This window comes from Vombatus ursinus, unplaced genomic scaffold (genome assembly GCF_900497805.2).
Source record: "Vombatus ursinus unplaced genomic scaffold, bare-nosed wombat genome assembly UNPS02014812.1, whole genome shotgun sequence".
Lineage (NCBI taxonomy): Eukaryota > Metazoa > Chordata > Mammalia > Diprotodontia > Vombatidae > Vombatus > Vombatus ursinus.
The window spans coordinates 51,660,232-51,681,421 of record NW_020954590.1 but is presented as its reverse complement, the minus strand read 5'-3'; the positions used below and the strand labels follow the sequence as shown (position 1 = coordinate 51,681,421).

Sequence of the window (21,190 nt, the reverse complement as noted above, 5' to 3'; positions counted from 1 at the left end):
TGAACTGATTCTGAGTGAAGTGAGCAGAACCAGGAGAACACTATACACAGAAACAGCAACATTATACAATGATCAACTATGATAGACTTAGTTCTTCTCAGCAATACAATGACCCAAAACAACTCCAAAAGACTTGTGATGGAAAATGCTATCTAATTCAAAGAAAGAACTATGGAGTCTGAATGCAGATCAAAGCAAACTATTTTCACTTTGCTTTTCTGTTTCTCATGGTTTTTCCCTTTTGTTCTGATTCTTCTTTCACAACATGACTAATATGGAAATATGTTTAACATGACTAGATGTATAACCTATATCAGGCTGCTTGCTGTCTTGGGGAGGGGAGAGGGGAGAGGAAGGAGGAAGAAAAATTTGGAACTCAAAATCTTACAGAAATGAAAGTTGAAAACTATCTTTACTTGTAATAGAAAAACATAAAATACTATTAAGTTTAAAAAAATTGTAAAAAGAAAATAAAAAAATTGAAAAAATAAGATCAGAGTTGAAGTATTATTATCAGTAGTAGTAGTAACAGTAGTATATTAAAAATTTACTACTAATATTAGTAATACTATTAGTATAGTATTAGTAATGCAGGCTTTAACAATTAGACAAGAAAAAGATACTGAAGAAATATAAACAATGAAAAAACAAAATGATCACTTTTTGCAGACGATATAATGATTTATATAGAACCCTCAAAGAGTAAACTAAAAAACTAATCAAAATAATTAACAACTTCAGCAAAGTTGCAGGATACAAAATAAATCCACAGAAAATCATCAGTGTTTCTATAAATTGTCAACAAAACCCAGAAGGAATAGCTAGAAGAGAAATTACATTTAAAATAACTACAGATACTATAAAATACCTGGGAGTTTACATGCCAAGACACACACACAGGAACTATATAAATACAATTACAAAACTCTTCACACACATAAAACCAGACCTAAACAGTTGCAGAAATAGTAATTGCTCATGGGGAGGCTAAGCCAATATAATAAAAATCACAATGCTACTTTTTTTCTTGGCTAATGCAGAAGTTTCTTTTCCATGTCTGTATATATTTGTAATGAGTTTTGTCTTCCTTGCCTTCTCAGTGTTGAAGGATGCAGAGAAGGTATTTGCAATTGAAAACAAAATAAAATTTCAAAAAGATATAGTACTCATGTAAGCAAGGGACTAGAAGTGGGGTAGAAGAAAAAAAGGACACTATTTAGTATCTTCTCTGTTTCAACAAGAAAAGTAGGTAAGTGCTATGAAAGATGTACAAAGTGAAAACACAGAAGTAAGAGATTATTTCCAGCCTAGCAGAATGAAGGAAGGAATCAGAGAACAATATCTTAATCTTTGGTTCTATAACCGTGATAGTATTTCCTCATTTGGGGGGAATTCTTTTTCAGAATTTACAGAGGGAAAGGGGCAGGAGACAGGAGGTGGTGGTAGTGGTGGTGGTGGTAGTGGTAGTGGTGGGGATATCAGCTTTTAATTCCAAACATGATTAAAAACTAAACTTAATGTATTTACATAAAAAATTATCTCTATTTCAAAATATACTTTATAATCAATTGCAAACTCACCGATCTTCCAAAACTTTAATGGTGTCATGAAGGGCTTTCTGTTGCTCTCTGAGTTGCTGATTTTTGGTAAAAAATTCTTCCAATCTCTGTGCATCTCTTGAGAAAAAAAAAGAAAAGAAAAGTATTTTTATGAAACAAATAGCCCTAAGAGGTCAAATATTATTACTATGGGATTACAAGGAATTGTTTCAATACCCTCTCATTTTATTAGCATTTGGCTTCTTTAAAATGTCTAAAATAACTAATCAGCCAGAACTTGGAAACAAAATTGTATACAGTTTTAATTCGACTGGATAAGAATGATAAGAACTACCTTAAATTCCAATGCCTTCCTATTGGTTTTCCCCAAAAGGCTAAGTGGTTGAAAAATATTTATTTTTTTAATATTAAGGGCATGAAAGGTATACAATATGAATGACTTTCAGATACTAACAAAATTAAAGAATCATAGCTTTCCACTTCTTATAATAACTGCTATAAAGTTTCAACTGTAAGCAATCATAATGTACCTTTTAAAATACAAAAATTCATGATATAGTTGATTCTTTTAAATTGCTGTTTCTAGTTCAGCAGAAAACCAAATTATTTTCTAATTTTCCAAAAGGTACATTTATGTATGCCCAAAAATTCAGCTCATAAACAATAAATAAATTCGGACCACAATTTGTAATTTTAGGTAAATCCCACAAAAATCAAACAACTTAATCATGGTTTCAGAACATAATTAAATTCATATGCAGGATTGTCTTTTAGCTTCTGTGCTACTAGATAATATCATCTCCTTAAGTACAGCATTAAATCTAAATGATCTTAAAAGTGCCATTATACACACACAAATGTGTACACATACACAAACACACAAATTATAAGTCTATATATTTGTTTATAAGAATTTATATATTTTGAGTGAAAAGTATATATCATAAAGGTATTTTCTATAACTATCAACATGATGAAATACACTTTACATTACCATTTGACTTTCTGGCAGCTAAATATTCTATGATAACTCAGAACAAAGAATCAGCAAATATTTGTCTTAAAACTAAACCAAGTTATGAAAGATAAATAAGACAGCTTTAAAAGTATAAAACTAGCATCTCAATTACTTGATAAGTTTCCTCAAACCAGTTGTAAGAATAACGGTCTGTGTAAATTTATAAATTCCTTAGAAGGGTAATATGATGACTCTTAAACTGTCCAAAAAAATCAGTCACAAAAATTTTTTCAAGGCCATACAAATGAGTCTACCAAAATAGTTCAAACAACTAAAAATATATTAGAGTTTTGTTCTGACAACTAGGATACAATGCAATAAAAGGGATCCATACTGGAACCTATCCAAAACGGGTTAACTATACTATACCAAAAGAATTTTGCTTTAAGGCAGTTTTATCTGTAAGTGTATCCCAATGTACATATTTCCAGAATGTCATCAAACTAATGACTCAGTATAATTCTTGGGGTTAAATGGCTATTTTGCTGAGTCAATGGAATATTTTGCATTCTGTTTATATAACAAATGCACTAGTCATATGTAAAATATTGTAAACAAATGACAAATTGTAGGTGCAAAATTATATGTACGTGACTTTAAAGTAGCAAGACTGATTTGACAAACCAAAAACATAGTTTTGCCTCATTACTTTAGTAGGTCTGAATAAAAAAAAACAGGTAGAAGACAGTTAAATCATTATGAACCTGACTCACCACAAAGAAATTGTCTTCTGTGATAGAAAAAATGAAAAAGTCAAAATGCATAAATTGAATTTAATTGTATTTAATACAATTTTTATTTATTCAGAGTCCTTGATTTACAACTTTAAAAATCCACTAGTAAAAGAAAGGATTTTCTTGAAAATCCCTTGCAAAGGTGATTTGCAAATGCCAAGTGGGCAGTCATAGCAGAAACTTCAGAAGATTCAATAAAATCAATATAGCTATGAAGAAACTAAAGCACTAAGATTTAGGAAGACAGAAGTCATCCTTTCACTGAACATAGCAAATGGGATGACCTCTTTCATTATTTAACCATATGGACTATAACTTATTAAATACTTATTATGTACAAAAGCACTATACTAGATGCTCCCAAAGAGATAACAATAGTGCCTAAAATTTTCATCTCTCCTAACAAAATTAGTCATGTCCATCAGTTTATTTTAAAAAACTACATTCAATTAATCAATAAATATTTATTAAGCACCTACTCTGAGCATATTACTGTGCTAGGCGCTGACGATACAAAGACAAAAATGGAACAGATCCTGGCTCTTATAAAGTAAAATGTATGCAATTGCAAGTCAGCATGATTTACGACCAAAATATAAGCCTGGGAAGATTTAATGATAACACATTTAACTGTCATGTCTCTGTCTCAAGGAGGGATTCCTAGGGGCAAGAAGCCTCTGGAAACAGAAAAAGCTATACTCTTATCACAATGGTATTTGGTAATAGGGAGAAAAAGACAAAAAGGACTAAAATCAGTAGAAATCCAGTCTCTGGCCTGGAAGCAGTCTTAACTTGATCTGTGGACAGTAGAACCTTAGTAGTTCTCTTCTCATTTCTCAAAGTAGCCACTTACCTTTGCCAGGTATATGACCCCTAAGGGTACTTGAAGTACACCACTATATATACATAGTACTTATATTGCAGTTACTATATAACCAGTCTGTTTTCATACCTGGCATGTTATTCATAGACTTCATAATATTTTAAGCAAGTCATATAAAGCATCATATCTAAATATAAAGAACTTTTTCTTAATTCAATAAAAAAAAGGGGTAACTGGGCAGGGGCGGCCATTGTCAGGGAAAATACACATTAGCATTCTGTTTATAAAATTCAAAAATTTTAGTTACCTAATTTTTAATTACAATTGAGCAACTATCTGCAAGTGAAAATAATTTCATTCTGATAAAGTGGTAAGAAGTAGGAAGTAAAAAGGTAGTCTCCAGTGGCATGTCCTAGGGTTTCATATTTGGTCTTCTGTTATTTAATGTTTTTATTTAATCATATGGAAAAAGTCACAGAATGTTTATCATATCTGCAGATGACATACAACTGGCGGACAGGATTCAGAGAGCTCTTTGATAGGTTAAAACACAGGATATGGAATAAAATGAAATTCAATAAGGATAAATGTACTCTTACATTTAAAAAGTCAAGTTTACAAGTTCAAGATAGAGAAGATAAGGCTAGACAAGAGCGTGTCTGAAATATATGAGAATTTTGGTGGATTTGGAGCTCAATATGATCAACAAAGTGATCTTAAGCTGTCCTGAGAGATCTGGCATCCAGGAATCAAGAGGTAACAGTTTAATTTTATTCTGCCCTAGTCAGACTACATCTAGAGCATTTTGTTCAGTTGTTAAGTATCACAATTTAAGAAAGACATTGACTAGCTGGAGAGTGTGCAGTGGAAAACAACCAGAACAGTGAAGGAGCTTGAGTTTATGACATATGATAACTAGTACAGGAATTGGGAATATTTAGCCTGAAAAAGACAACTAAGGGGAACGTGATGGCAGTCTTTAAATACACGAAGGGCTGTCATATGGAAGAGAAAATAGATTCATTCTGCTTTTTATCATAACTAGAAGCAAATGGGTAGAAATTGTGAAAACCCGAATTTAGGCCTGATATAAATAAAAACTTCCTAACAATAAGAACTATCCAAAAGCATACTTGGATTATCTTGAAAGGTAATGGGTCCTCCCTAATTTGAGGTCTTCAAGCAAAGGCTGAAAGACCACTCACGTATAGGGTATGTTGTGGAGATTTCTGATCAGGTAAGAGCTGGACTAGATGGACACTGGTGTCCCTTTCCAACTCTAAGCTTCCACAATTCTGTGATTATGACAATATCAAAACTTAATACTTACTGTTAATATTTCAGGTTTATGGAAGTATTGTTTTAAACATTTAATTCCTCGACAAGTACAATATACATGTTATTGTTAGGTTTACTTTAAGTATCCTTTGCTGTAAAACTTCAGCTTCTTTTGAAAAACATTTTGGTAGTGAATATAACTTAAAATTTACAATCACCTTGCAAACTGAAATACTACTTGACCAAAATGACTGACATTTTGGCTCTGAAGGTAGTATTCCTAATGAATGGTCTATGACCCGGCATTTACAAGATCATTAGCTTCAATGGTGAATGAAACTACAGCATAAGGGACTTATTGTCCAACTAGTTATCAACTCTGAAATATTAAACCTTAGGTATTCAAAAGAGTCAGAAGGAACAAGACCTTCTATATAAGGCTATTATACATACAATGAGAGGCTTGTAGAATGATTCCAGTGAACCATAATTTAGCTATTTAGTTTGGTATGTATTAAGTCACAAACAGAATGCCACTGATAATACTCATCTTCTAGAGATGATTAAAAAACCGGTAGAAACTAAATCAAATATATTCACTATTCAGGCTATTCTGAGTATGAAATGAATAACATAATAAGTAAATTTCACAATTCTAAAACTGAAAACTATTCTCTCTAAAAACATTTCAGAAAAAATTCTTTACCATTAACAAAAGTGCCTGTCTTTTCCTGAAAGCAAAACATACATTTTACCTTGGGATTTTCAATGGACAAAATCGTTATAAACCTCATAAAACCAGGGAACAAATAGGTAGTAAGAAATTTTAATGATGCAATCAAGAACGAATGCTACTTGATTTTAACTTTTGACTGACTTTTTAAGAAATCTAAACCCTATAATCATGCAGATAACTCTTAAATATAAAGACAGCTACAAGGTGCAGAGGATAGAGAGCTGGGCCTGGAGTCAGGAAGACTCATCTTCATGAACTCAAATCTGTTCTCAGATACTTACTAGCTGTGTGACCCTGGACAAATCACTTAACCCTGTTTGCCTCAGTTTCCTCATATGTAAAATGAGCTGGAGAAGGAAATGGCGAATCACTCTAGTATCTTTGCCAAGAAAACCCCAAATGGGGATACTACTGAAAATGACTGAACAACAACACAAAGATGAGGTCTGGCTGTGAATTTAAGTTCACTACAGCTCCGTGCCATTAGAGGTGTCAGGAAAACAGTAACTAACTGTCCACAAAAAGAGCAGGGAATTTATGATCTTTCCCTATACTGTGATCATGTTGATAATTCAGTACTGCCTAAGTGGGAGCCATTGTGTAAGAAGTGCAATGAGTATTCACTGAGGTTATAAAAATGTGGTTTGTGTACCCCATCTTGACTCTTCTCTTCAGGAGAAACCTGTTGGGAGCTTCTCTAGAAGTGAAGGAATCTGAGAATTAGGAGTTCTCTCTTGTAGCAGAACTTCATAAGGAAATAGAATATATAAATTAAATAAAGTGTTCTGCAGCATCTATAAAAGCTGTTTTTAGTCATACTCTAATAAAAACCGATTTGAAATGCCCAACTATCAATCTGAGCCAATCAGCCCAATCCATATTGCTTACACACTGCTTCAGCTTTGACTCCCCTATTATACTGTATGTGACTTTAAAGATTTCAAATTTAGTCAAAAATTTAGCCTAACCTTGAGAAGGAAAGTATTTCTTTTTACATTCATTTTCAGATTAGAATAGATGAAAATAGGTAAAACTTAAGTGCTCCCAGGTATGTATCCAACAATTCTAGCTTTTCATCACATCCTTGGTTGTTTAAAAGAAAAGGAGAAACTGAAGCCACCTGACACAAAATATAGTGAGATGAAATGATCTCACCGTTAGGGTATAGTGTAAGTGCTGGTACTAAGCCTAAACCTGCCTATAACATGATTATAATATATATTAAGATATTAGATGATAACAAGGGCATTCAATTCAAACCACTGTGCATGGAGTTTTCTTGGCAAAGATACTAGAGTGATTTGCCATTTCCTTCTCCAGTATATCACAAACAGAAGTGACTTGCCCAGGGTCCCGCAGCAAGTAACTACCTGAGGCCAGATTTGAACTCAGGTCTTCCTGATTCCAGACCCAATGCTCTATCCACTGAGCCACTTAGCTGCCTCCACTTATGCAGTAGCTGTTTATAATTTGTAAAACTGAATAATTATAATATGATCTAAAATGATTAGTAAGGAAACAAAGCAAAATTAAAATTTGCCTTCTAAAAATTTGTTACATTTGTGAATACTAAGTTTTATTTGAATACATTTTTAGAAATCAATTTTTCTCTCCCCTCCTCACCCCTAAAGGCACAAACCAGTATGGTATAATGGAAAGAACATTGGACTGGAAGTCAGGAGACAGGCCTCTAATGCCACCTCTGCTACTAACTAGTCATATGATTATGGGTAGGTAATACTCTGTGCTTAAGTTTCCTTCTATGTAAGATGAGGGAACTGAATCAGATAAATTTTTTTTCCAGTTCAAAAATTATAGGTGACTATGAGAAAAATAAAATACTATTTTCTTTTTAAGCAAAAATATTGATGTTACATTACAGATACTTACAAAATTCGCTCCTTTTTCAGCTTGGTTACTTTGATCTGTAAGGCTGAAAAGTAGGGGAAAAAAAGAACAGCTGTAATTTACTGATATATTTCACAACTTCAGTCTGGTATTTGAATAAGATAGCATTAATGAGAAGGAAATAACATTTCCCTGAAAGTCTATTGTGCTTGTTTTTAAAATGGAGTATTTTATTTTTTCCCCACTTATATGTAAAACCAATTTTCAACATTTGTATTTTAAATTTTTGAATTCCAAATTCTCTCCCTCCCTTTGCTCCCCCCTCACTAAGAAGGAAAGCAATTTGATACAGGTTATATTAATGTCTATGATGCTGAGGTCACTAGGGTCCACTAATTAAATTATTCCTTTCAGTTCATGACATGATAACTATATAGTTAAAAAAAAAGCCTCTGTACATAATTTACTCTTAACAGAAGTTTCAGGTTTAATGATTTTAAGTTTTGTGTAAGTATGTACATATACATATATACCTGTACATGTTAAATGAATTGTTTGTGTTATGACATGATTTCTCTGACAGCATCATCTCCAGGACCTACAAATCCTACTTTTCATTTTTCCAACACATAAAAGTCACTTAACCAAGTTATTTAATTTAACATTCGTATCTGAATAAGTATCTTATTATGTATTTATAACTTTGTTAATGAGAACCATTGAAATGGACACATAGTTTGGTATATTAAACACAACAGAGATCCTCGGAATCTTATGCCTTTATCCTTGGCCTAAGCCCCTGACAGGGAAAGTCACAAAGCAGGTAAATAGCCTGGGTCTTGGACAGCTTTTATGAAGAAATTATGTTGACAGGAAGAGGAATAGCAGGTAAAGACAAAGCAGCTACTAAAAGTCTCGAGTCCAACTTCGTAACTTTTTCTGATATATAATTTTCCTATTTAAAAAAAAATGGTTTTCATATACTCTGGCCACAGAAGGTAAAATTAGCACCAATGGATGGAAGTGTAAGGAAGCAGTTTTCCTTTATTACATAAGGAAACACTTTCTAACAGCTACAGCTATTAACAAATGAAACAGATTGCTTCAGGGAATAGTGAGTTTGCCCTTGTTAAAGGTCTTCATAAAGGGGCTGAACAATTAGGCACATATTGTGGATGCTGTAAAAAAAAAAAAGTCACTGTTTAGGTATAAATGGATAGGGGTCAGACTAAATGATTTCAGGTCTCTTCTATCTTTATGATTCTACTTAAACTATTATTTTAGAAAAGCTTTTCATGTTATTAATGGGAATTTATAATAGCATCATCAATACAATTGTCTGACAAAAAATTAACTGCTCAATCTTTTAAAGACTCTATCTTAGATTTAAGGTTTCCCACTGCTACCTCCATCATTAACTGCTAAAATAATAATAATGTCAACATCCTACATGGGGTTTTTGTTTTTTTTTTTTTTTTGAGACTGGATCTCATTTTCATCCAGGCTTGAAGCACAGTAGTCCACAGGTCAGTCCCATTGCTGAGCAACATGGAAACTTTAACGTGTTCCGTTTTTGACCCTGGCTGGTTTGACCCTCCTTGGACAGTATGGTGGCCCCCTGCTCCAGGAAGCACACTCTACTGGTGGCAGACTTAGTGTGGACACTGGATCAACCTTGGTCTTACTGCAACTCTGAACTCCAAAACTCAAGCAATCTACCAGCCTCTCTGACGTCCCATCCCCCCCCCCCCCCCCCGCCCCCCCTCCCCCCCCTTAGAAGGTGTGCACAACCACACCCAGCTGATTCCAACTTTCTATATGCATCCAAACTCTTCCTTCTTTCTTGTCTTAAGTGTTTGTTTTTTAAACTCTTAACCTATTTTTCTCCCTGGTAGTAGTATGGAAATTAAGTATATTTCACATAGATACTGATACAGTGGTCACATTTCTCTGGTGCTCCAAAATGTCAACAATTTATTCGTAAACTGTGAAACTTAATCTTGTGGAAAAGTAACACCCTTGAGGGGATAGCTAGGTGACTCAGTGGATAGAGCACCGACCCTGAAGTCAGGAGGACCTGAGTTCAAGTCTAGCCTCACACCAAACACTTACTAGCTGTGTGACCCTAGGCAAATCACTTAGCCCCAATTGCCTAAAAAAAAAAGAGAGAAAGAAAAGAAGGGGAAAAAAAAATAACATCCTTGGAAACAAGATTAATGTTAATACTCTTGGGTATAATACTCCCTCAGAGGGTAGACTGAGATACCACTTAGAGATCACATACATTTCTTTCACATTTTATCTTGTTTGTTCTCCATGACGAAGTAGAATTTTATGAATTAAAACTTTTTTTCTTTTTTCTTAGGTAACAGTGATAAATTCATAAGCCCTTCAAATTAGGGGTTTACAACATATTAACTCATTTAATCTTGAAGAACCACCACCAATACATAACCTTGTTAGGGCGGTATTTGGAATTAGTAATCTTTCTTCTCACTCTTTTTCCCTTCCAAAGAATGATTACATGAAAATTTACTTGTTGACAAGATTTCCTTGGCTTTTTGTTTTGGCCGACCCTCTGAAATTCAGACTTGTATTTAAACAAGGAAGGTGGAGCCAAAGATAAAATGGATTCATGCCAAGGACCATTGCAAAAAGGAAGGTAACAATGAGATACAAAAATGTGTATAGACTTCAAAAGAAAAGTCTTGGGAAATATGGAAAGACTACTCTTTTATCTTATAAGCTCTCAACACCTGTGAGACATTTGTTCTGTCATGCAGATCAGTCCAGAAACAGGGGTTTGTGTTTTTTTTTTTAAAGTGCTTGCTATTCATCAAGTCAATTAGGCATCTGCAATTAGAACCCCTATAAAGTGTACTTTAATCCTGCTCCACACCCATCGGAAGGAATGAGGTTGTACAACAATGCAGCTCTTGTATGAACAGGCATTCTGTTCAGCCAAGTATTTGGAATTGTAACAGTGGCAACCTGAGCCACCAGTTCAAGAGGCACTGCTCAAAAGGCCAAACATCATGCTACAAGTAACACTATTCCCATTGGCATCTGAATTTAGGAGCAACAGAACTGATTAAGTATTAGGTGAATATATGTATGCTGAAAGTACAAACAAATTAAGTTTAAATAAGAATCCAGCAATGTAGCAGGAATTGTTTGTTATTCAAAAAAGAGTGTTAAGAATTTGATCCTAATTCCCATTTTCATGCCCTCAACCTCCCCCAGAATATTTAAGTGGACTGAATGATCAAAATCACTTGATTACAAGATCAAACTATATGCAACTGGGACATTTAAAAAGATTTGTGATTGTCCAAATATCAAATATGTTCATAAAATCACTTCCCTCTTAATAACAGATTAATTTGAAGCAGATCATCTCATTTGACTTTGAAGATTAATAATGTTGCTAGTGTTCCTCCGGTGGACAGAAATTTCAAAGTTAAAATCTTTAAATGCATATTGTTTGCCCATATTTATGACATATAAATGTATATCTTAATCTCAAATAAATGATTAAATGTGGACAGTTTCATCTATGTGAACTTAAAACTTTTAAATTTACTGATATACATTAACAGAATGAAAAAGAGTAAGGTCACAGACCTGTCACTGTGGAAATGCTGGCATATTATGGGAAGCTACAATGAATTATCCTTGAAATTTAACTAGCATTTTGCTTAGAAAGATTTCAATACTACACTAAAAACAGAATACCTCTCTTTTAAGTCTTCATAAAAATCTCTAGAATGCTGTTCTGTACTTTGGCAAATTGCAGTGAAACCATAGGAAATTACAGAAGACCCACACAGTTGATTCTGAAGTTATGGACAGAAACTGTATGTTATTTCTCTTTATTTTCAGTCCTCATCTCACTATATCAGTGTTTGTGAATATTAATGTGATTGATAAAATAAATGCAGACATTCTTAAGAAACTAAGTGTATCATGTCTGTTCTTTTAGGAGCAAGATAAAACTGAAAAGAAACGTGTTTTTTCTGTTAATATGACTGTCCCATTTCCATTTGAAAGTCAATAGGCTCAAAAATATGTTGTAACTCTAATTTTATAATAATAACATTTATTCAGTTTTCTATGAGCTCCTGAGCATACTTGCAAGGTGTGAAAAATACTTTTACTAAGGTATAAGAATACAACTGAACTGAGCATCCACATTATTTTAACAATAATGAATCTGGGAAAGAGAATTTTCTAAATTCTAATTCATCATTAATGCATCTTGCACCTGAAAGTAATTAGACAAATAAGAATAAATATAGAAAGGAAGAGGAATCCAAGACTACCTGAAAGGTTATTCATCAAGAAAAATAAGGAAACTTCAAAACATAATTTCTATCAATTCTGAACAAATTAAAATCTTCATGAGACATTTCTAAAATATAAAAGCTAAATAAATAACAATATTATGTATGGTATTTACACTTACATGACATCTGGTACAATAAAATTACAAAACACATTGTGGTAAGTATATACTTTCTTTAGTATGAAATAATTTATCTGAAAGTCCTAAAGCAAAAACTTCATTTATGAAAACCTGTTTTCATGTCCTATGAACATATATGGGATGAAAACAATCTTTAAGAGAAAATCTCCAACCATAATTACACTGTGGCACAATAAAATAACATACACATGCTTGACCAAATTTTGCCTTTAGATACATATGGGAAGGTGTTTGAGTGCATGTAAATATTTATCTGTGGACAGAATATTCAAGTGAAAATGCCATCTTCTTCAGGTACCACTATTCATAAAAACTTGCTTTTTGCTGACACCTAGATTTAAAAGAATTTAGTCAATTTTCATCTCTATTTATAAACTTCAAAACAAATATAGTCCAGGCAAGTCCATGTTTGATGTTTCTCAAATAGCCTCTTACACTAGTTCTATAAGAGGATCCCCACCTTCTTAAAAAATTAACTATCCTTCAGGCATGTCTTTGATGTTATCACATAGTCAGAGGATCTAATTTTATACAAAAGTTTTGGATGAGAAATACTGACAAAGGGCTAAGCATGAAAAAGTCTGCCTGCTGGCAAATTTGACTGAACTCACCTAAAGTATGTTTTTAAATGACCTTTAAATTAGCATTTAAAAGTTTTAGGAATCTGTAAAATACCACCAAATAAATGGGAAAGGAAAGACATTTTGTACATTAAACTACAGAATTTTTCCCTTTTTCTTTATTATTCATGGTAGGCAAACAAGTCATGACTTGCCAGATGGATTTCCCTTGGGAATTTTTTTGTGTGAACTTAACTAATGATGGCACTATGACTGATTAGAGTGTTCACAGCAATTGTATAATTTATTACCTAGAGGATATAAAAAAGCAAGCTGCATTATAAAGAATTATACTGTGTTTTCCCCCCATGAGACTTTCATATTCCTTAAAAGGTGAGTTATCGGAAGATAAGGAATCTCAAACAACGAATGTGATTAAAAAAAAGGCAATGTTATTGAAAAATTATCAACATCAAGTTAAGTATCTGAAAAGTCCTAGTTTTAAACAGAGTTTTTAATGAAGTTGCCCCGAGTCTATCTGGATAAAGAATTCTTAAGCTTGCTGGTTTCTGATAGGCATTAAAAAACAAACAAAAAACTAGCATTCAAGAAAATCTATTAAATACCACAGGATCCCTAAAGGTAATGCAAACAAAGCTCTTAAAGCTATTGGTTATAAAGGTAAGATTAATTGATGAATATTTTAAAATATTCATAAATAAAATTTGGTAAAATGTTAATTTTTCTTTCACAGATGTTCTTGGTAACATGCAGTTACTTAAACATTTGGTCCCATTAAGGAAGGAAGAAGGGAAAACAAGCATTTATCAATTATCTATGTGCCAGGCACTGTGCTTTACAAATATTATCTCATTTGATCTTCACAACAAACCTGGGAGAGGCGACAGTTGAGAAAACGGAGGCAGGCAGATGTTAAATAATTTGTCCAGGGTCACCCAGCTAGTTTCTGAGGTTAGATTTGAATCCAGGTCTTTTTGACTCTTGACTGCTTTAACCCAAGCTACATTAATTTAAAAGGTTACCTTACTTCACTTCCAGATCACAAGGAATATAAAGTTTTAAAAATATCCATTAACACTACTGTAGTTCAAACTTAGTGCTGCTCTACTTGATTTACTCATACTGTAGCCACAATTAAACATTCTCTAGAAAAGCTCCTCCCAAGAATGGGAGATGGAGGTTTGGGGGTGGGTGCAGTTATTTGGTAGATCGTGAAAATTGCTTCTTTATATTAATGGCCTTATCTAAATGTCTGTTTAGTCTAAACTTAAAGTCAAAAATATTTTCATAAAAAAATATTGTAGATGGGACAACTGGAGCTTCTCTATAATTTTCCTTGACTAATCTTACAGATCTAGCTCTAAGATCTTTTAATTGATGCATCCCCCAAACTCATGTATCTTAATCATTTATCCACCAATGCAAGAAAGGGACACATGATAAGACTTTCATTTTAGATGCAGAAAAACTATTTAAAGCTAACACGTTAAATGTCACAAGGTAATATGGCAAATCAAATTTTTTTCAAAAAAGAAGCAAAACAGTATCAATGGCACTCTTCAGTTTTATTTAGTGTGTTGTCATTCATGTTACCTAAAATTTCAAAGGAATAATGAAGTCCAGTAAAGTACAGAACTCTAATTATATTACTTTGTGAGCATATATTCGAGCGGTAAAAAAAGTGAAAATTTAACTTTAAAAGCCAAATTAACAATTTTAAAAGTTACTACCTGACTGGATTTATAATACATTTTATATGAAACATTTTCCACTAAAAAGTAATCCTAATGAAACTAAAAATCATAGGAAAATCCAAAAAAATCTAAATAATAATGCTAGAGCTTGCAGTAATAGTATCATTAGGGTCTCACCAAGTTATTTTAAGATTGAGGCTATGCCATAAAGTCCTTCAAATAACTAAAATGCCTTGGACAGGCTCTAAAACTGATAGATTTTACAATGAATCTTATATTACAATGATTCTGGTTTTAGTGACATTCCAGCAATAAGTGCGTTACAATCTAAGAATTTTAGAGCTAGAAGGGAAAATCAAGTCTATTCACACCACAAACAAACCACAGAGAGGAAAGTATTTAACACACAATTATTCATGAATACAAATGTGGTTGTTTGTAGACCAAAGTTACTTTAACTGCAATCAAAATGGAGCACAAATGGTCAACTGAAGTTAATTATCCCTAGCAAAGTGATCAGATGTCTGTGGCATTCAAAAAGTAAGGGCTTTTTCTAGACTTGGCCAAATTCAGTTCTTTTTTATCTAATGTGCATCTTTATAATATCATTACTTAAGAAAGGTAAAACAACATTGAAAAAAAATTACCTTGTACTTCTTTGTCATGACACTCCTTCAGTTTTGCCCAGAGATCTTTGAAATCACTGACTGTTTCTGCAGAACTGGGGCTACCGCAACTACTTGCAGGAACACTCATCTTGTTTTCTCTATTCCCAATCTTCTGTTTACCTGATGTACTCTCTTCACCTTGCTGTCACATTATATAGTTATGGAGTTGTCTCTGTGAAGACAGTTGGGACACCTGTGCTGAGAGATGACAACACTTTATCAATGTGTGACTTGCAGTTATGAATGGAAATTAAAATAATTTTCAGGTAATCAATTTCTTTTCACAAGAATAGAACTTTTGTAGAAGTTATGCTAAATTAAAGACATTTTGACTGAAAGATTCCAAGCCACATATGGCCAATATACATTTGACTATATTCTTTTGCTTTTTCTATCATATCCAGTCAACTTACATACTTGGGATTGATACATGAACTAACAAAACACTGGATAGAAACTTGGGCACATTCTATGAAAATACTTAATTATGGGGACAATCATCTCAACATGAAGATATACAGACATACATATAAACACACATCCCCTCCCCCACTCTATATACACATGTAGAGAGAAAGTGCTAACTTTTAAAAATAGTGCTTCCAGGTTTTCGAAGAGCTTTGCACATATTATCTCATTTGATCCTCATAACACCTAGAGAAGATGATTCATATTTTTTTACAGATAAGCAAACTATGTTCAGGTAGGTAAAGAAACTTCCCAGACTCACACAGCTACTAAGTGTCCCAAGTAGCTTCTACATTCAGGTCTTCCTGATTTCAAATGCTCAAAAGACTAAATACATAAACTTTAAGTTAAAGCTATATTATCATTTCGGTTATCTGACTGCATTTTCTCTTCATAAAATGGGAGAACAAAAGTGACAAAAGTTGACTATACAGGGATCAAACATATATTAAACTGAAAAGGGCTATACAAATAAGTATATTAACCAAGAATTTTAAAGGTAGTTAATGTTTAGAGGTGCAGCAAAGGTGTGTTTCTCTGTGTACCTGTTGAAAGATACTTACAGAAGTTTCTCAAGACTAATAAATACTTTGAATTATTAGTTACCAAGCTGAAAAAAGGTCATCAAATAAATACTATGAACTAGTCACCATCAGAACATCACACACATAACAAATCTACTGATAATTTGCTAAGTCTCATTTTAGAGAGTTTCAATATCATCTCCTACAAGAAACTCCTTGCCCTAGATGAACAAGAAACTGATTTGAGTCTCCCATTAACTGAGGTTAAATCTTCTAGTAAAGGTGATATCCAATCAAGGAATCCATAAGTATTTATTAAGCAAAGTTTTTATTCAAATGGGGAAGACAATTAAATCTATAAATATATATGGCCTAAATATAAAGTAAACAAATACAAATATACTCAAAGTAGTTTGGGAAGGAAGGCACAAGAAATTGGGATAATTAGAAAAGGCTTCATGCAGAAGATGCTCTTGAGCCGCAAGTACTTCTCTTTAAATAAGAGTAGTACTCTATTAGGATGGAGTGCATTCCAGGCATGTGAGGCAAAACACAAGGAGGGCCTAAACTAAGATGGTACCTGTGTAAGTGGTGAGAAGAGAATGGATATGAAAGATGTTGTTTGGATGTCTTGGGTGAGGGAGAGTGAGAAGTTCAAGGTAATGCCAAAGTTCTGAATCTGTGAGACTGAAAGGATGGCAATGCCTTGGATAGATACAGGGGAATTTGGAAGAGGGTAGGGTTTAAGGGGAAAGATGAATTCAGTTTTAGACATGCAGAATTTAAGATGCTTCTGGGGTATCCAGTTTGAAATACCCAATAGGCAACTGGTGACATGGGACTAAAAGTCAGGGGAGAGACAGGGACTGATTTTGAGTCATGTGCAGAGAAATGATCATTAAACTTATGGAATTTTAGAGGGTTAAAGGAATTTAGGACAGAACCTTGGGGAGTATCCACAGTTAGGGGGCATGAAAAGGATTATGATCCAGCAAAACAGATAGAGGAGTAGTAGGACAAGTCAGTTAACAAGCTCACTAGGTGGTCCTAACCATCGTGCTAAACAATGAAGACACAAAAATGGTTGGGGGGGGAGGGTCCCTGCTCAAGGAGTTCATTAGTGTCAAATACAGCAGAGGTCAAGAAGGATAAGGACTGAGAAAGGACCACCAGAGTTGGCAATTAAGAGATCAATGAAAACTTCAGAGAGCAATTTCAATTGAGTGATGGGTCATGAAGTAAGGGTTGAAGAGTGAGAGCAGAGAAAAGTGGAGAGTATAGATAGTTCTTACAAGGAGTTTGGGTGAAAAGGGGAGGTGAGATAGAGAACAAAAGATTGAGGAGAATGGAAGAGTATAGTGAAGGTTTTTTCAAGATGAGATTAGAAACTGGCATGTATGAAGGTAGTAAAGAAGAAATCAGTAGAATGGAGGAGAGAGAGACTGGAGAGCGGAGAGGATCAAGGCATCAAGTACACATGTAAAGTAGTTGGTCTTGGCAATAAGCGCCACATCTCTGCCGGAAACTGAGGGAAAGGAAAAAAGGAGAGAAGGGGAGGTGATATCAATGCACTTTAAGATTAAGTAAATGGGAGGAACTGGAGTTCAAATTGAATAGTCTCTATTTTCTGACTGAAAAAGAAAGGCCTTCACCCTGGGCTTAACCCTGAATGCCTCACCAAAAAGCAAAAAAAAGAAAAAGAAAAGCCCTCAGTTGAGAAAGAAGGGAAGGTAAAGGAGGCTTGAGGAGAGAAGAGGTTTGAAATAGCTTCTGTGTGGAATGAAAAAGGAAAATTAGGGAGGAATAAAAGTACTGCCTTGTCTCAGGGAGGATCTAGTTGAGGTTAGATAACATGATAATGTAATACAGTCAATCAGCATGGGTGGGAATTTTTATATTTCTATAGCAGTGTTCAGCAGTTCCTCAATAATAGCAGACGAGCTAGATGATTAGAGGAATGCAAGGCTAAGGTCTGGTAAGGATGAGTGGCAATAGGACAAGGCAATCAAGAACAGAGAACAGTGCATAGTTGAAAAGGTTAACTATTGGATAGAGATTACAAAGGGAGAAAATGGAAATCAGAGCAGGGTTAACAGCCTGAGAAAACACTGAGGGACGGAAGGAGAACAATTTCTGGAGATCTTAAAGGAGAATACATTTAGGAAGGATGGAGGCATATGGAATTATGGTCAGAGAGGGGAATGTCAAAGGTTCTAATTTGGGAAATGGAATATGTGAGGATAGATAGTGAGTTCTAATTTCTGATCCACCCCTATAATTGGCTGAGGTAAAGAAGAGAGTAATTGGACTTGACACTGAAGAACTGAGAGGATGGAACATTTGAGGATATTCAAGTCTCTTAGTAGAAGAACAGGAGTTGGGAAAGAAATGAATATTGTGAACCAAGCACCAAACTAGCCAAGAAAGTAGGAGAGTATGACCTGGGGATCAGTGTAACACGAAGACTAAAATGTGGACTCTGTGAAAAGTTCAAAGGCAAACAAAAACAAAAACAAAAACTCTAAATAGGCTGTTAGATGTAATTCTCTACAACAAAATTTCGGTACTTGACAATAGATAGAGATTAATATTTATTAAGTATCTCTAAAAGATACAACATACTTTAATAGAACTGAAAAGATAAACTGTGTCAAACAATGTACTACTTTAATATAGCCCTTGGCTTGCAGAAAAGAAAAACAGTCATGAGTGATAAAAATGTAGGATCTCCCACCTATCCTTTAAGCCTCCTACAGTTTATAAAATGGAACTATTTACTTTACAGGAGTCATCCTACAGAAAAGACATAATTATGTACTCTTCTCTGCAACATAGTCTGTTTTATTTTCATAAAATTCTAAAATCCTTTATCAATATGTCCCCATGCTCCCTTTCAGCTCTAAAATCTATGATCCTATGAACTTATAATATGGAAATTCTAACCTGCAGTGATCCATTCCTAGCCTGAATTTCTATAGCATTTATCCTGTCAAATTTTTTTAGGTATTGTAACATGTGCTGCCTCCCTCTCAACTAAATTTTAAGTTCCTCATGGGACAAGTACTGTGTCATACTTTTGTACTCCCTAGGACAGTGCTAATCTGTTACCTTAAGTGTAAAATTAATTATGAACCTTATCAATTTAGCCAATATGTTAACAATCCACTAGGTGGCAAAGCAGTGATGCTAAGGATACAACAAAGATGAAAGAAAGTCTCAGTCCTTGAGGAACTTAACAATATAATGTGCTAGATGAGACACACACAATAAAAATCTGTGTACAAACTTACCCCTCACCCTGCACTCCAGTGACAGCTTGATGTGATAAAGGGTGTTAAGGCTTGCAGTTATGAGAGCTGTATTCCATTCCAGCTCCAACATTTTACTAGCTATGTAACCACAATCAAGTCACTTGAGTGTCAGTTTACTTATCTGTAAAATGGGGACCAGAGTTTCATAGATTTGGGGATGGATGGGATCTTTGAGGTCATCTAGTCTAACACTCTCATGTAATTACTGAGGACAATAAAAGTCAAAGAAGTCAAATGATCTACTCAAGATCACACAGGAAGTAGTAGAAGAGTCAAGATTTGATTTCAAGACCTCTGACTGATCCAGCACTGTTCCTACTATAAATAGTTGGATTACCTTGCATGATTGTTTTTGGTAAAGGACTTTATGAATCACATGTGTATGTGAGTGTGTATATACATATTTGCATATATAATACTTGATGAACCCTTTAGATGTATACAAAGCACACACATGTACATAAGTTTTATAAAGTACTAGATTTGGAGTTAGCACATCTGGGTTTAAATTCCAGCTCTGCTGGTTAGTAGCTATGTGTATTTGAGCAAGTTGTTTCCTTCTCTAGGCCTAGGCATAATCATTTTTAAAATGAGGATTGGACTAAATCTCCAAGATCTCTTTTAACACTAAATTTTATATGAAAGATCTAGAGAAAGTGCTAAGAAAATTGTAGAAATGATGACTTTTGAGGGCTGGGACGTGTAAGTAAAGAACACTTCACAGAGGTGGCACCTGAGCTGAGTGCAACTTGAAAGAAGGTGTTGTGAACAAGAAATCTATAGATTCTTGTATTCTAGACATGGCAGGCAGTCTATGCATATGGAGGACTGGAACACATAAATGTAAGTAAATAGTAGTAGAATAAAATAAAGTGGGAAAGGTAGTTTGGAATCAGAATCTAGAGATCTTTAAATACTAGGTAAATGAGTTTGTATCCTACAGGCAAAAGGGAATGACAAAATCAGACCAATGCATTAGGAGGGTCTTTTTAGCAAATGTATAAGAGATGTTTTAAAGAGGTGAGAGACTGAAAGCAGGGAGAATAGTTAGAAAACTTATTGCAGCAGTCCATAAGAAAGGTTAAAGTGGGGAAGAGTTGCCTTGAACTAAGGCAGTAGCAACTTTTGTGGTTAGGGAGAGGAACTGTCTCTACAGATACTGGTAAGGCAGAATCTATAGGACTTGGAAATTAATCAGACAAAGCAGTTCCAAGGGCATTCAGGGTTTGGAGCTCAATTTAGGACACATTGAAATTCAGGCTCTAAAGGTGTCCACCAAAGATGAAAATACAAGGTTTCGCAAAAGTCTTTTCAGTTTAGTTTAAAACTGTACTAAGACTTTTCGGAGGAGCCTGTATAGAACTAGAGCTCAGGGCAAAGATACGGATAGGGGAGTTATCCCATTCAATTCAAACGAAGAGAAGAGAAGAGAAGAGAAGAGAAGAGAAGAGAAGAGAAGAGA

The 21,190-nt window shown here is 34.1% G+C and overlaps 1 protein-coding gene across 3 annotated transcripts in view; it reads right to left on the bottom strand.

Moving 5' to 3' along the window:
* Window positions 1–21,190, bottom strand: part of LOC114054250 (DNA endonuclease RBBP8-like) — a 122,035-nt gene that overhangs the window by 73,494 nt on the left and 27,351 nt on the right. For 2 of the 3 annotated variants that reach the window (XM_027877428.1, XM_027877426.1), the window contains exons 2-4: window positions 15,405–15,618; window positions 8,039–8,081; window positions 1,581–1,676 (exon numbers count right to left, since the gene is read on the bottom strand). In XM_027877428.1, coding sequence (XP_027733229.1) covers window positions 1,581–1,676; window positions 8,039–8,081; window positions 15,405–15,513 — 248 coding nt within the window. In that variant the 5' untranslated portion in view covers window positions 15,514–15,618. Of the gene's footprint in view, window positions 1–1,580; window positions 1,677–8,038; window positions 8,082–15,404; window positions 15,624–21,190 lie in introns of all 3 variants that reach the window. The other variant, XM_027877427.1, reaches the window with a different exon arrangement.